Source organism: Neopsephotus bourkii, unplaced genomic scaffold (genome assembly GCF_033783945.1).
Source record: "Neopsephotus bourkii isolate Nb327-2 ecotype Australia unplaced genomic scaffold, CSIRO-AGI_Nbou_v1 NB_272, whole genome shotgun sequence".
NCBI classification, from domain to species: domain Eukaryota; kingdom Metazoa; phylum Chordata; class Aves; order Psittaciformes; family Psittacidae; genus Neopsephotus; species Neopsephotus bourkii.
In genome coordinates, this window is record NW_026900781.1 from 11725275 (window position 1) to 11741146 (window position 15872).

At 34.8% G+C, this 15872-nt stretch overlaps 1 protein-coding gene across 4 annotated transcripts in view; it reads right to left on the minus strand.

Annotated features, from left to right (window-relative positions):
* EXOC2 (exocyst complex component 2) overlaps positions 1-15872 on the minus strand; it is a 127426-nt gene that overhangs the window by 23519 nt on the left and 88035 nt on the right. For all 4 annotated transcript variants that reach the window (XM_061346617.1, XM_061346618.1, XM_061346615.1 and 1 more), the window contains 2 exons: positions 15703-15819; positions 12067-12208 (listed from right to left, as the gene is read on the minus strand). In XM_061346617.1, coding sequence (XP_061202601.1) covers positions 12067-12208; positions 15703-15819 — 259 coding nt within the window. The remainder of the gene's footprint in view (positions 1-12066; positions 12209-15702; positions 15820-15872) is intronic.

Consider the following 15872-nt stretch of genomic DNA (forward strand, 5'->3'; position numbering starts at 1 on the left):
GTGGATACTAAAGAGTATCATGATGTTGTAAACCTATACCAATGTTCTTCCAAAGCCTGGTACTCACATTGTTTCCAGAACTGTAGCCTGTTTGTTATTTACCTAAAGCATTTTCTAAATTCTTCACAAGTGAGCCACTTAGGAAAAAAGAAAACAATTGTACAGCTTCACTTCACAATTTTGACATAGTCTTCCAAAAGCCTGAGTGCGATAATGTATCATATTTGGTGGTTCTTGCCAATCCAAGACATGCTTTACTGTACAGATGTGCCCAGTCACATCTAGTGGTGTCAGTGGGGATTGGAGTCAGCAACACAGACTTAACCTCTTCACACTGCCCCCAGATATCCCAATACAGGAGGCAAGAAGCATCAGTTCAAAAAGATGTGTTTCACAGATAAAAGAGAGTAGCTATATGCACCACAAAGATACAGAATGACCAATTCCATGGCAAAAGCAAGCCACTTCTTTAATTATAAGGTATACTAAAAATCAACATCTCTATCAAAACTGTGAACAGTTGAATAAAAAAAATATGTAAAGCAATATTTCTTTCCATTAACACAAACCTAGCATAGTCTACAAGAATATTCATTTATTTCTTTCAAACACCCTGAAGGTGTCCTTTCATGATTTTGTAAAACCTAAAATTATTAAAACCTTTCAAAACACAGACTCACTCAGGAAACTGTGTGTTCTTCTCATAATTCCTGAAGTCAGTGGTACCGTAATAATAGCCTGTCATATGCAAAATGACAGCAATTTCATAAACGAAGAATGGGCTTAGAAGTATACTATGTTTATGAATTTACTTCAGTTGTCACTCAAATATTATTATTATAAGAAATGAGAAAACTGAAGCCAACGAATCCAAAAGAGACCAATTTCATTAAAAAAATAATTTGCAACAATACAGACACTAATAATTTTAGTTTTCAGTTATGTCCAGCATCTGTCTAACCTTCAAGCTACATAAAAAAACACCTTAGTCACCAGAGAAACACGACCTGCATTTATTATAGTGACTTAAGACAGACACACTTTGGTAAGTAAAAGAAGAGGCAAACCTGGCAAAAGGAAGTAGAGTATGAACTTTTTAAAAGTTATTTCTTTTTCCAAGTAAGAAACTTTAAAAGTAGTGTTTTGAGCAAAAAGATTACTAGCAGAAATATGATACATAATCTTCCTGTCTTTTAGAGTGTAACTTTGTTAGTACAATTAACGATTTTTTTTAATGTTGCTATTCTATTGAATTATATCAGAAGTACAATGGTCACAAGCAGGCAGCACTGATAGAATATAAAACAACTAATACTTTTGGAACACGATACTGCAAAGGTCTGTGAATGTTCTTAACCCCCAAAATCCAAGGAGTCAGCCACACACTGAAAGAAACCACAGGACTGGCTGTTAGTATTTTTACATAATTTCTTCTAAATGGTTTTGTGTACCATTTGTGTATACACAGAATTTTTATTTGTCCATAGTAATTAAATTCAACAAACTGGCAACCAACTCAAAGCCATGGTATTAGCTTACAAGCAGCCACTAATAGGTAGCAGTATTTGTAGGCATGGTGGAAGTACTGACTCATGGGAAAGATCTGCTCAAAGAAAGGGACCTTGGTTACAGATGCAGTGGATTCTTTGAAAGATGTAGCAGAGGTCATGCTCTGCTTCATTTCTCCAAATACTCAAATTTGAATTCTATGGCAAAATCTCAGGGTTTTTTTTTGTTGTTCCCTAACTTGGTAACTTGCAGTGACCTTGAAGAGGTAGTCATCATTTTGATTTTCAGCCAGTCCTTATTTCTACCAATGTACGTTATTTACCTATGAATCATGTACTTCAGTCAAATACATGTAGATCAGCAAATCAGTAATAATTACTCACAAAACTATACCTTAAATTCATGGCAAAAAATGACAAACTGAATTTCATGTAGAATTTTATTTATGTCTGTTTAAATAATGAGTGAGCTAGAACCAGACCACAGCAGCTTTTAAAGATGTTACTGCAGTAAATGCCAAAACAAACAAACAAAAAAAGTCAAAACCCAACAACCTTAGTGCCTTATACTCTGATAGGAAAAGCAAAAAATGAGGTAAGAACTGTTGTGAGGCACATACAGTATTCAGTGAGAATGCATATTTATCTCATTTATTAGAATGAAGGTGAGACACTGTAACTGGCTTCCAATGTTACTATTTCACAGTTTTTCATTTTCAAGTTTCTCTGCATCCCTACAGCATTTTGAAATGGGCATGGATTTAAAATGGAGAATGTCTCTGCACGACCTGAAAAATAGATCCTTAAAATCTGTTCAAGTCCAAAATTAACATTTGGAAGCTATCTGGACTCTGGAGTGACCCATAATAACTGGAAAGTTTAAGATTTTTCACAGTTCAAAGTAAAGACTTTTAATAATTTTGAATCACTTCAACTGCTGAACAGGTCCAACACTATAATTTCATCCACACATCAATAAAGTTTAAGTGTTTCATTAAATTTAAATTGCTATTTGTCGTGTAAAGAAATTTTAAGCTAATGAAATGCTTTTTATTACAATGGATCTGCTGTACTGTTAGGAGCCTATCATATTTTCCCACTTAATAAGTTAAGAGTTCAAGGGCTCGATAACTTGGCTACAGAGAGAATACGCTCCAGGCTAAATTCTGTATAGAAATTTTGTATAGAAAGCTGAGACTTTTTGTTACACTAAATTTTTCAACTTAAAACCAAGCACACAACCCTTTGTAGAAATGGTTACTGAAGCATCAAACAGACAGCTGTCTTCCCCACTTCGCTGGTTTTTCTGCCAAGCTACATCTTGGAGATTGTATTTTCATCAGTGTTTTTAAAATGTTAATAACTGCAGCATCCTTCACTACTGCGCATATTCAAGGATTAGAAAATAATTTGAATCATTCCTCTTTCACCTTTAATTCAGTATCGTTTATGCTTGACCATAAACCCTTTATGCAATGTTTCAAGCCATAACCAGAACATGAACTGACCAGTGAGATTATTAAGGGTCTCAAGGCTTTTGGATTTCCTCTGCTGAGCACGTCTGCATCAAAACCCAGGTATTTTAAAATCATTATCTACATCTGCACAAGTGGTGCAGGAGGGACCATAACACTGTATTTTCTATGGCCCTTGAAGAATCCCCACCACAAGCACCTCTACAAGTGATGAATATACAGTTATGGATTGAACAATCCAGTTATGGACTGTTTCTAACTAGCACCACTATGCTAAAGGGTAACAAGAGAAAAGCATTCTCTAAGCACACAGTGTGAATTACAGGAATCATGCAGGCAGCCTCCTGCAGACAAGTGGCTGTTTTGATGCAGTTGAGTTTACTTAGACCAATAGCAAAGTTTTAACTTGAAACTTTCTATTTAAATACTACACACAAAACTCCAATCCTTTATAATCTGAGCTAGAGGACTACAACTTAGCTTCAAACAGCATCTGACAAACCTCTACTACAGATCAGCCATTATCAGTCATGATCTATAAAAATCTTTGAATGCCATACTGGAGGCAAGTATGGTACAACTTCCTACAACCTGCTGACAAACAAAAGAGACTTTTGAGTTGTCAGACGCTGCTGTAAGTAAATTCCCTAGAGTTGCAATAACTCATCTCATTCAGGTATTAGAGTGACCTCTAATACAGTCAGTTAGAAAGGGTACATGAACAGACACAATTCTCAAGCTACAGGATGACTATGATACAGTCTGACCAAGAAATTGCAGCAACATTTTATAGATAGAAAGGTTTTTGCGCTCATGCTCTTCCCATCCATCAAGCAATATAAATGAAGCCTGGTCTAGGTCTTCAAAATTTTCAAATGAGAAAGACTTTTAGAAACAGAAATGCCACAAGTAATCGCAGGAAGAAGTCTGAAAGGTAAAGCCAAAGAGAAGATGGGTGGGATAGCGATGAGAGTCTAGTAGACAGCTACTGGTATGCTTAATAGCCAAAACCAATATAAAATGGGACCGAGTGAAGGCAGACACATGCAAAGCAAGAGGAAGCATGAGAAATAAAATAGTTAAGTTGCAGATGAACATACTTTACGCTTGCACATGTGAACTCTATAGAGTCTGCTGAGACCAGCCAAGACACTTGATGCAAAATAGCAGGAGAAAATCCTGCATGCAAGAAGTGTGCAGAAGCACAGGAAGATATCTAATAAAGTCTACATGCAAGTGCAACTCAGTATGCAGCAGGTAGGGACCAGAAAATGCAGTGCCTCTTCAGGACAGTTTCTGCTGTGATCTCTGTAACAGTCAGAAATTAAGGATAACCAGTCAAGCAGAAACTATAGGAAGCTGAAGAAACAGATCCTTCTTCTGTTCTCATCTTTTGCAACTTTTTTTTTTCCTGTTACCAAGTACAGAAAGGGTAAAATGTCCATTCAATTTCACTAGCTAGAATGATCCTTAATACTTATAATTCAGACACTAATGTAATGTGTTAAAGAAATCATATTGTTGCAGACATGAAAAAAACAATGAAACCTGAATGTCTGAAAGTGAAATTGATGAAAATCTGAGGTTAAAATAAAGTTACACAAATGAAGGTATTTTGAAACATGCGGTGAAACTTGTGCTTATATTTCAAGTAGGAAATCAATTTCTTTTTACAAAATTAATTGAAAAGCTACAATATGGAACCCCTGACTTTGAAATTTTAGTACGATTCAACTCTGTGAAGAACTGCATGTAGTAAACCAAATGCAAGAACTGCATGTTGAATTCAACTCATCCTAATAAAAATTTGATTGTTGGCAAAGAACATGGTTATTATTTCCTTCCTATAATGACAAAATATCAATTTACTAATGTATGTTGGAAACCGGTTTGAATGAAATAAAGAAAATGAAAAAAGAAAGCATATTTTAACTGGAATATTTGAAGAGGACTATGTATAAGAACACTGGTGTTCTAAATGAAGTTATAACACACCAGCACAGATACAAAGCTGTTTCTTCAAGTGCTGATCCTCTTTTGTGCAGTCCTGGGAGGAGTGGGGTACAGGGAAAGGAACGAAACAAACACCCTTTCCTCTTCACCCCCCCCCCCCCCCCCCCCTTGTGGCTACAAAAAGTTCCCTTTTCAGTAGCTGAAGTTATTCTCAGTGCTGACACCCCCATGCACTCTAAACTGCAACAAGAGAAACACAGCAAGAAAATGAAATACAATGGCACACAATGCAAGAATGGGCAGGTTGCAAGATAATTCTGAAGTCATCCAGTTGAAGTGTTAGAAGAAATATAAAGAGTTAGAGATTTCAAACCAAACTATTTTGCAAATTTATTTCAATCAAAAAGTAACTGCCTATTTCTCAAAAACAAAAAAACCCCAAACAAACAAAAAACCCCCACAAAACAACAAAAAATTCTATTATACCCAAATGTTTTTAAGATGTAAATGCACTTGTCATCTTTCATGTAAGCAGGGTACTGGTGCCCCAAATTAAACAAAAGAAGAGAAGTTAGGGTTGACAAGTATGTCACTGTGTAACTACAAATTAAATATGCCTTTTGATATTTCAATTTTAACTGTTGAGTACCTTTTCATCAGGCTATTGCCATTAGAAGTGTTTTATTAGATTTTTAGATTAGACAAATAACAGATAAGAAATGTGACAAGTATATCAAATCTGATTTAGCAGATCTGACGCACTTAATCTTTTACTGTAAGAATGGCATTTGATATATTTGAAATGTTCCAAACAATGCTCCCTTAACATGCCAAACAGCAAAAAATTCAGATTTAAGTCTACTATATTCAACTTATGCCAAGTACAGAATGATTAACTAAAAAAACCCACAATGAACTTTCAGCAGAAAGTGTGAAATCACCTGAAACTTTCAAAGCAATATGAAATTTTAAACACTACAAAGTCCCCCCCAACCACCCGATATCTGACACCTTCAGTGAAACACAGAATATACATATTTTAGAAAGGTTATTAGACTAGCACCTGTACCTCTCTATGCTGTGAACTTTGAGTGAATGCTGGGTAGACTTTGCAGTAGCCAGCATTTCAAAAGTAAGCTATGAAAAGTGATGACCATATCTGAAATCCTCAGGAAAATAAATGAACACCCACTTTTTGTGTGGATTTCTTTTGTATGGTAAAGAAATCCACACTTATAATATCAACTTTATGTAGTTTTTGTATATGTTAATTAAATACAATGAAACTTGCCACATTATTAAAAATAATTTGACATTTGCATGCAAAATCTTAAAATAATTTAAAAGACAGAATGCTCACATACAACTGCTTCTGCTTGTACTGTACAAACTTCAATACACAGAAATCTTTTAATCCAAATTTAGAGTAACACAACCAAGTTGTCCATCCTCCAAAAGCCCATTGGCATGGAATCCAGAAGAGCTCACAGACTAATTTTGTCAGATGATCAAGACAAACATATATGCATTTAAAATAGAACTTTAATAAACCCAGTAAAAAGTAACCTACTACGAAAGAAAGAACAGAAACGAGCTTGTATGCTGAACTGATCGATCAGTTTACACAAAAATGCTGTAAACTCATACTCAGCAACTGTTTAACATTGTTTCCCATTATTCCTTTCATCTCTTAATTCTGTTAATACCACAGATTAAATTAGAATGTTTCAAACAAGAAAAAAGAACCCAACTCAATTTCATTGTTTCTACATGTTAGAAAGAAGTCTTGTAAAGACTCAGAAGCCAACATTGAAATTAAAACGAAAATTTAAATGAAAGTCATTTATTAACAATAAAACTAATTAAGTTAATAATACTTCTAACACCAGCAGTAACACCTTAGATCAAAATAAGTGGGCATATGTATAATTACATTGTGTGCAAGTTCTGACATTCAGAGCTTTCATACTGGAAAAAGCATGTATGTTGAAAAACTAAACAGTAAAAGTTTTAGCACATAAACTAAATTAAAATTTGCCCCATGCAAACAATTTGCCCTTCCTTATATTTAACACTATAACAAAAAACATATGTATAAATAAACAAATATCTGATAATTGCAGGACATTTTCTTAAGAGAGCATGACATATGCTTTTTCCACACTGACAGAATCACGATACAAAACTTTAGTATTACTTATTTTCAACAGCTTGCTCAAAAAGCAGGCTTCTTAATTTCATTCTAATTCCTTCAGAAATGTTCATTTATTACAGTTCTTATTCTTTTGTTTTCCCTTCTATTTCCTCATGAATTATATGATGCAAGGAAATATTGTCCTTGGTACTTACAGGCAGATGACTGTAAAGTCATCTTTGACTTTGTCAAGGTTTTGGATAATATTTGTCTGAATATTCTATACATTACAAGACTTTAGGTAGTCAAATTAAACATGAATGTTCAAACTGACAGGAGTCAAAGAATGCGTTTTAAAGATAAAACCAAAAATGCTCGAGTTATTAACATGACATAGAAAAGACTGCACAGAATCCTGCCTCCACTTTTCTCCCCACCCAGATTATGCTTCACTCAATTCTCAAAACCTGTAACAGCTGAGTACAGATTTTTGCCTGTAAGAGCTCCACGTAATACAAACCCCAGTTTTATCTCCCGAACAGCCTATATTTCATGAAGCAAGTCAAGTGTACCCATGTGGGAAAAGAAAATATTATTCAAAGCCTGGATTATACTTGATTGCCTTTGTGTGGTTTTTCTGTCCGTAACTGTTACTGACATAGAAAAGAAAGCAAACAAAAAAGCAGAAAATTCTCCTACTGCACTGGTCTATATGGCTTAACAGAATTAGCAATACCTACATATAAATTTGGTACAGTGGATTTGTAAGTGAGTCATGTGGCAGATGTTGTAGACCCTGGCTTTTGTAGCCTCAGTTCTAAAAATGAAACAACACTGATAGCACTGGCAGGGTAAAACACTCAGGCCATTGTGCTCCTCAGTGGTACTGAGAAAAAATTAAATATATAGACACACACACACACGACATATATAGCATGCAGCACTGCCTGTAGTGTTATGGTAAGTTTATAGTAATACATTCATGACTTTTGCAAGCTGTGGAAAAAAAAAAAAGTAATCAGTAACATTAACAGGATGTCATCGCTAGAGGATGAAAGTGCAAGACTGAAGGTATTTCTTTGATTACACTGCAGCTTCTGGTAAGCTCACTGATCTACTGAGTACCAGACCTCTCTGTCCTTTAATTTCCACTTCAAGTCTGTCTCGTTTGTATAAATCCCTTGCAATCCATTTCTGTGTTAACTCTATTCCTAAATGCTACCCTAATGTATGTATCTACCTTGCTCATCCAGCCCTGGTTTCCCCTCTTTGGCTACCTTTGTTCCTTGCTTGATACCAGTCTTCATCACAAGCTTTTCATTCCAGTCTGGTCTCTCCCTTGCAGTTACCTTAATTTCTACCAGCACTGATATGCTCTCCATGAACAATTCCATCTATCTAAAAGCATTATCTTCCTGATAGTCCAGATAAGGTGTTCTCTGCATTTTATTCAGGCTTCCGGCTTCTTTGTTCTGATTGGTAACATTCCTTTCTTTCTCTAGAAAGGAATACTTACTAGTGCTTTACTGGTACATTTGCTCAGAAACAGTTGCATTCTTGAAGCTCTGTGCTGGACTAGCAACATGGGAAATTCATGATCATAAAATTCTTAATGTTATTTCTGGCCAATTTCCCAATATTTTCACACCCACATTTATCAAAAATGTTGTTTGTGAAAGATATATCCATGCCATCAACATGCCCAACTATGGATAAATTTTAAATTGCCAGATAAAACGTTTCAAAGTCTCAGACTGCATCAGAGAAATTATCTGCCTTTTACCTTATCTTTGAAATATTAGCAAATTGATGCCTTTGTCCTCTTCTTTCAGAGCACCCCCTCTTCTTGTCAAAATTTGGCTTTTTACTATTGCTAGTACTATTGAAAGTTAATGCAGAAGCACCATACAAAAAAAACCTGCAGGCCAGACTTTTACACCTTAACAATTAGGCGTAGTTGTACCTACTATGGAACACAGAGTAACTTTAATTACCTACTACACATCACTGATAGTAACAGTCAAGAACCCAGCTGATGCCTAAATGTTTTGCCTTGCCAATATCACCAACGTTTTTACTTTTTAAAAATTAAGGCTACAAAAGTCAAGATCTAAACCAGGCAAATTGCTCAAAAAAGAAATCTATTCTTCAGTAATCTTTATAAATTCTACTATACAACTGATATTTTTCCCCCCTCAACAAATCAATGTGTCGTTCTTTAACAAATCTTTGAGTTAACTGTGTCTTTGACTCAGTGTGTCCCGCTCCCAGTCATCTGCTTAATAAGGTAGACACTTTAAATGCTGTACTTGGGATATGAGCTGTAAAGTAAAGCTCTTGTTTCGGGTTTTTCTGCAGTGCTGCAGAAAACTGCAGTACTAACTGCATCTTTTAAATTACAAAAAAGTCTATTTTCTCAACTATAATGTTGCTGCACAATTCAATGATGTTTATGAATACTAGTTTATTGGATAAGAGAAATAAATCATATGCCACATGCCTGCTGGATGGTGTGGGTTTGGTGGTTTTTTTTTGGTTTGTTTGTTTTTTTTTTTAGATTGAATATTGCCCCACGAAAAGGTGTTTGGGTGCTGGTGTTTTTTTTTTTGGTTTGTTTGTTTTTCCAGTTCTTTTTGACAATAAAGCTTATCTACCTCCTCCAAGAGAGAGGTTTTCCCAGTTACTTACTAATTTTATCTTTAGAGCACCAAATATTTTCAGCATCAAGTAACCATCATTATAAGTTGACAAACTGAAAGTACCCAAAGTCATACTCTGTCCTGGTTTCAGCTGGGATAGAGTTATTTTTCTTCCTAGTAGTTGGTGCAGTGCTGTGTTTTGAATTTAGGATGAGAATAACGTTGATTAAACATTGATATTTTAGTTAATGCTGAGTAGTGCTTACAATAAATTAAGTAACCCTGACAGAAAGGAGGCTGGGGGGCACAAGATGCGGGGAGAGGATACAGCCAGCACAGTTGACCCAAACTGGACAAAGGGATATTCCATACTATATGACCCTTACCATATGACAATCATACTCATAAATTAGGGGAAAGGTGGCCAGGGCACCCCTGCTCAGAAACAGGCTGGGCATCAGTTGGATGGTAGTGAGCAATTATTTTTCATTTGCATCACTTTGTTGTTGGGTTTTTTTTTGGTGTTTTTTTTTGTTGTTGGTGGTGGTTTTTTGTTATTGTTGTTGGGTTTTTTGTGGGTTTTTTGGGGGGGAGGGTTATGTCTCTTTTTTTTTTTAATTTTACTGTTTACTACAATTTTCATTATTATTATTATTTCAATTATTAAACTGCTTTTATCTCAAGTCATGGGTTTTCTTACATTTACCCTCCCGCATCTCTCCCCATGTTACAGGGATGAACCAGGTGAGAGCAAATGGTGTGATGCTTAGTTGCTGGCTGGTGTTAAACAATACTCTTTTATACCAGTAGTCAACAGGGTACATTTGGCAGAATTTATCCATCAGAAGGAGAGCTCCTCAAGGTGCAGGAGCATGGAAGAAGGGACTATATGTTCCTTTTTAGCATGTCTAGCTTGGAGATTAACAAAAAAAAACCAACCCCACAAACAAACAACTTCTTTACTGCTTCATATTGGCACCTCTTGGCCACCACCATGATATGTTAACCCAGAAGGAGTTTCTAGTACTCACCATCTTCACTTTGATTTTTGTGAAAAAGTTGCAGAGAAAGTGTGAAAACCCAACAATAAGTTGGGCAAGCAGGAGACTAAAGCATACCTCTAACAGAAATTCAACATTCCCTTTAAACAAAATACTACAGAATAACCTCAAAAGGTAACTTAAGTCTAGTAAATAGATCTCAAAGCAGTAGATCAAGAAATGAACATATAAAGAAGCTGACACAACAACTAATCTGTCAGCTGGTAGGAATGCAGACATGCCAAGCAAAACATACTCCAAACATGAGAAGTTACATATTATCCAGATATAAATTTGAACGTGCAAGATTAAAATCAACGTTATTTCTGCTATAAACTGTATATATATTCTAAGCACAAAAGTAGTAACAAGAGATACACCTCTAAAGTAATAAACCTGCTGGTGTTTTTAAGGCCCAGCAAGCAATCACCACAGCTCTTGATACACAGATTACAAGTGCTTCTTGTTTTACAACCTTTAGATCAAATTAGATCAAATTTTGAACTACCACAAAATTTCTGCTAAGCTTACCATATACAACTCCATGAAACAATCAAAATAAGGAAGTACAAATTGTCATGTCAATCATTTATGAAAAATTAATATAAGATAATCTTCAAAATGCTGTGTACTACGTTACTGCAACTAATTTCTATTCAATATTAACCAGGCATTCATGTGAGAAGTGATTTAGATCTGTAAATTTTGACTACAACAAATTAGATGTTTAAAGGTCCTAAATGTTAAGTGTGCACAGTATTCACTACTTAAAAACAGGAAATGCTCATTTATATTATCCTTCTTCAAAACAGAGGCTCTCAAAGCACCTAGTGACTAACATCTCAGTAATTCTAAATGCTTTATAGCTGCCCTTCTTTGATCGTTTAACATTCTTTGCTGAACTACTGTTATAGCATGAATTTTCTTATAATTTTACCTTTTCAGAACTGTAATTACATCTATTACAAAAGTAGCCAGATTCTCTGGAAAAAATCTCAAACAAATCTCAATGAATTTCATAAGAAAATAGCAAAAATGTCTTTTATAATTCTTTCTATTATATACAAGCAATGAAGCAAAATAATCACAAAAAACAAGCATTAAAGAGATTATCAATGATGAAAGCTGCTTTAATCATTTGAGGGTTTTTGAAAAATGATTTAGGAATTAAGTAAAATCTGTGAGAAAGAACTTATAATGAGAACTTGTCAAAAGCTAAAAACACAGACTACAAAAAAGTTTTTAATGGTAAAGTATACTTTAGCTCCTATCAATCACTGTTACAGTAATTTCAGAATTTAGTAAGTAGATATTTACCTGCTGGAACAAGACAATCTTTCCAATCAAAATATCCTGCATAAATGCCAGGTTCTAATGACCCAACTATAGGATCTGCCTTGAATTCAATATACATTTCGAACAGTCTTTGATCCAGCTCTTTCAAGGATTCCATAGTAACCTAGAAAACAGTGGAGGGAAAAAAATAGGAAAAAAAAAAAAAGAAGAGATAAACATAATAAATGCTTATTAACTACAAGAATTAAGTCACATACCCAAAAAAATTATCTCGTGTTATTTTTAGTTTTCGATATATTGAAGCAATTACTTACACTTTTTGTTTCGTAATTACATATAGGGAAACCTAGGAACTTCCATATTATCTGTCCATCCTACCCAATATACTTTTTTTTTCCTTCTTGTGCTCAGCAGTAGACAGTTTTTGGGAAAGTTGAAGGAATGCCAAAGCAGGCAAATCACTCTAATTGTCTAATAGCATGGTATTTTCACCCCCCCCCCTGCATATCAGGAGGTCTTGATCTTGCACCAAGTAAAGCATGAGTTTTGTCAATGCTTTAAAATGTGCTCATAATAATTTCCAATCTGACGCATGAAGATTTTCATATAATACTTGATACACCAATTGTAATTTTTCAACTTCTAACTATCTATCCGCTCTATATTTAACAGGCACACAGATTTATTTAGCAGTCTCTGCTTTCTGAAACAGTATATGTGAACCTTATTGCTTTATTTCAAAGCACCTTGGCACAGCAGATGCATAGGGACAGCTTACCAACATCTGCCAAAGATTTCTCTTTTAACAGCTCTCTATGCACATTTTGGCAACTCACACAACTTAGCCACACTGAAAGCTAAAGAGACAGGCACAGTTTGTCATTGTATCGGAAACTTTAAATTTTATACAAGACTTTCTTATACCCCCTTTATAGGTACAGGGGGTATAGGTACCTTACAGCTTCTAAAACAATTCTGGAATGCAAAGCATATCATACAATATTAAAGTAGAAATTCAGTATCCTAGGATGGTAATGGATGCTAAATGCAAACAAAATGTGGAAAATATCATGTGACTTCTACTTGAAAGTATTTAGAACAGCTTAAGTGATAGAACGGTAAAGATTTTAAACTACTTCTCATCTTCCTCAATCATCAGGGAAAAAAGCATATATGAAACAATTTTCAGAGGCAAAGGGGTTTAAATGTGAGGAAATAGGCAGGTCTAGATCAAACCAGAAATTAAGAAAGAAAACAAGAATACCAACTCCTTATAGTTCCTTTCTAAATATTTAATACTGAAAGCTGTAAAATAAGCAATGAAGATTTTTCACTGCAGGGACGTCTCTGAACTGTGTTCTTCACTGGCATGCCTATACTGTTAAGTGAAGAGGAAAGGGAACTGGAGTATTTGAGTGAGGAATAGACAGACAGATAAGCCTTCAGGAATCAGATTGTAAGTGCAAGTGAAAAGAGATGAAAGTTCCTGTCAGATTCACGAAAGTTGGGATGGTGAAGATGGTGTTTTGAAACAAGAGGCACTACCACTTTCGTGCTTTTCTATCTGATAAATCTCCTTTAATTTGTCATCCTTCAACCTGCTTCAAGTTCAATTCACAATTAAGATAACGGTGGGTAAACTTGTTTTTCAGCTGGTGGAAAGATTACAAGAAAGAATGAGCAATCCACCTGAATTTGATTTTGAGCCCAGGATGAGGGAATGAAGCAGAGAAGCCCTCAGCAACGTCCATTGTGTATACCCATTTTCTTGATGCTCGAGGGGCAAATACTCACAAAACCATACCGTTCACTCACTGTTACTCTTCTAAGAATTTCCCTATAACTATAGTTTTCAAATTTGTATTAAAGCCATTTGAGCCTCTACCCTAGTAACCCATCTGCCTTATTTAAGTATCAGAACTCTGGAAACAATTATATCCAGAAGCTTAAACAATAAGTTAGGATGAATGTTATGGAGTAATTCCCCATCCACTTGCTAATTAACTAAATGGATGATAAAGTGTTGAACTAAAGAATTAAATATAACTACAGGTGAGTATCATATGTATGTACCAAGATGGCATGTGTGTAAAGCAGAGCCTAAAGTTGGGCCATTTTATATAAATTTGTATTTGGCACAGTAAGAAAAAAAAAAAAATTGAAACAGCAACCATGTAGAACGTAAGGAAATTTCTTGGTTACCATTTTATGATTGCTGTATTTTCATATTAGATAATAATGTTTTCCCTGCTAACAGGCAACTTTAGTAAGAACACAACAACGGACAGCTTTTACCAACATACACTACAAAATCACATTAAAAATTCATATATAAAGCTAACAATTTAAAAGTACAGTTTTGTTTCAGTCATCTTAAAACCAAATTGTGTTTTTCTAAAATTCTGTCAAATCTTTATTACAATTTTTTATCTAACAATAAATTCAATTAAAAAAATTACAGAAGTTCAGGTGACAGAACAAAAAACTGAAATAAATCAACCAACACATCTAAACCTCTGTGAACAGTGAAGGGTTCAAAAACTGCTCTCTGACAATCTAATTATCCAAATTCTCCCAGGGAGCGTTACTGATTGATGGGTCCCATATATGCATATCTAGGCCAGTCAGTGCTTTCAAAGGGTTAACACAGATTTGCAATTGATCGGCTACTTCAAGATTTGAATTTTGTCATTTATAAAATTACCTGACTTTTAGTACCAATACTTTGATGTGGCTGTACAAGACAGTGTTGCATACATAACAGATGCCTTATTTGCTTATATAGACAACACTAACTGTACCTAGCTCAATTCAACTGTCTCAACAGCAAATAACCGCAATATCTAGAGTAATTTTGTATACTGTACTAAATATACAAATCATATCAAACTCATTTAAATGTTATTCAAAATTACTTCAGCCACAGAAATTCAAACAACATTCAGGCAGAATGGAATTAAGGATGTACTGCACAGTAGAAACATCAGTTTGAGTGAAATACTGTACTCTGTATTGGAAAAGATAACATTTTACTTCAAATCAACAAATGTTTCTGGAAATAAACTAGGTTTATGGCCCTAAAGGATTAAGTCATAACATTTCTCATAAAAAATGATTAATCTTTACAAAAAGGCAGGAAAATGAGACAGCTCCTGCCACCCACTTTGACATTTTCATTCTTTGAAAAAAAAAAAAACAAAAACCCCAAAACAAAACAACAAACCACCCAAAAACCAAACCAACAAAAACCAAAACACAACAAAAAACTTGAACTAGTTTGTGAACAACAGCTATCAGTAACACAGATTACCAAATGAAATAATTTATCAAGTATATTTCTGAGATAATGATCTTTTATTCTCAGCATTAAGAGAACCCAGTGACATTAAACAGCTTTACTAAGAAATCTGATAAGCTTTCTGAAGCCCTGAATAAGAGGTCATATTTGCCACACAAGCTATTTAAGCCTTACAGGAACACATACAACCGTATTGTCGTTGTATCCAAGTGATGCTTGCAGTCCCACTAGTTTGCAGTGGGCAGACCCAAGAATACTTTTAGCCATCTGAACACTTGCACTTTATTTCCACAGAAAGCAAAACAAAGAAAAACTGTTTCATTCAAGCAGTGATATTTCATTCAAGTGTTCTCACTTACTTGAGTTATTTTTTCAACACCTTGAAAGCCATGTTTCTCAAAATGTTCAGCTATATTTAGGAAGGTATGACGTTCCAGATAACGGCAGTTACTGAGTGCAATTAAAAGTCTCTGTTCCTAAAAATTTTGTTTTAACAGAAGAAAAAGTATAATAGTTAGAAAAGAAGCAT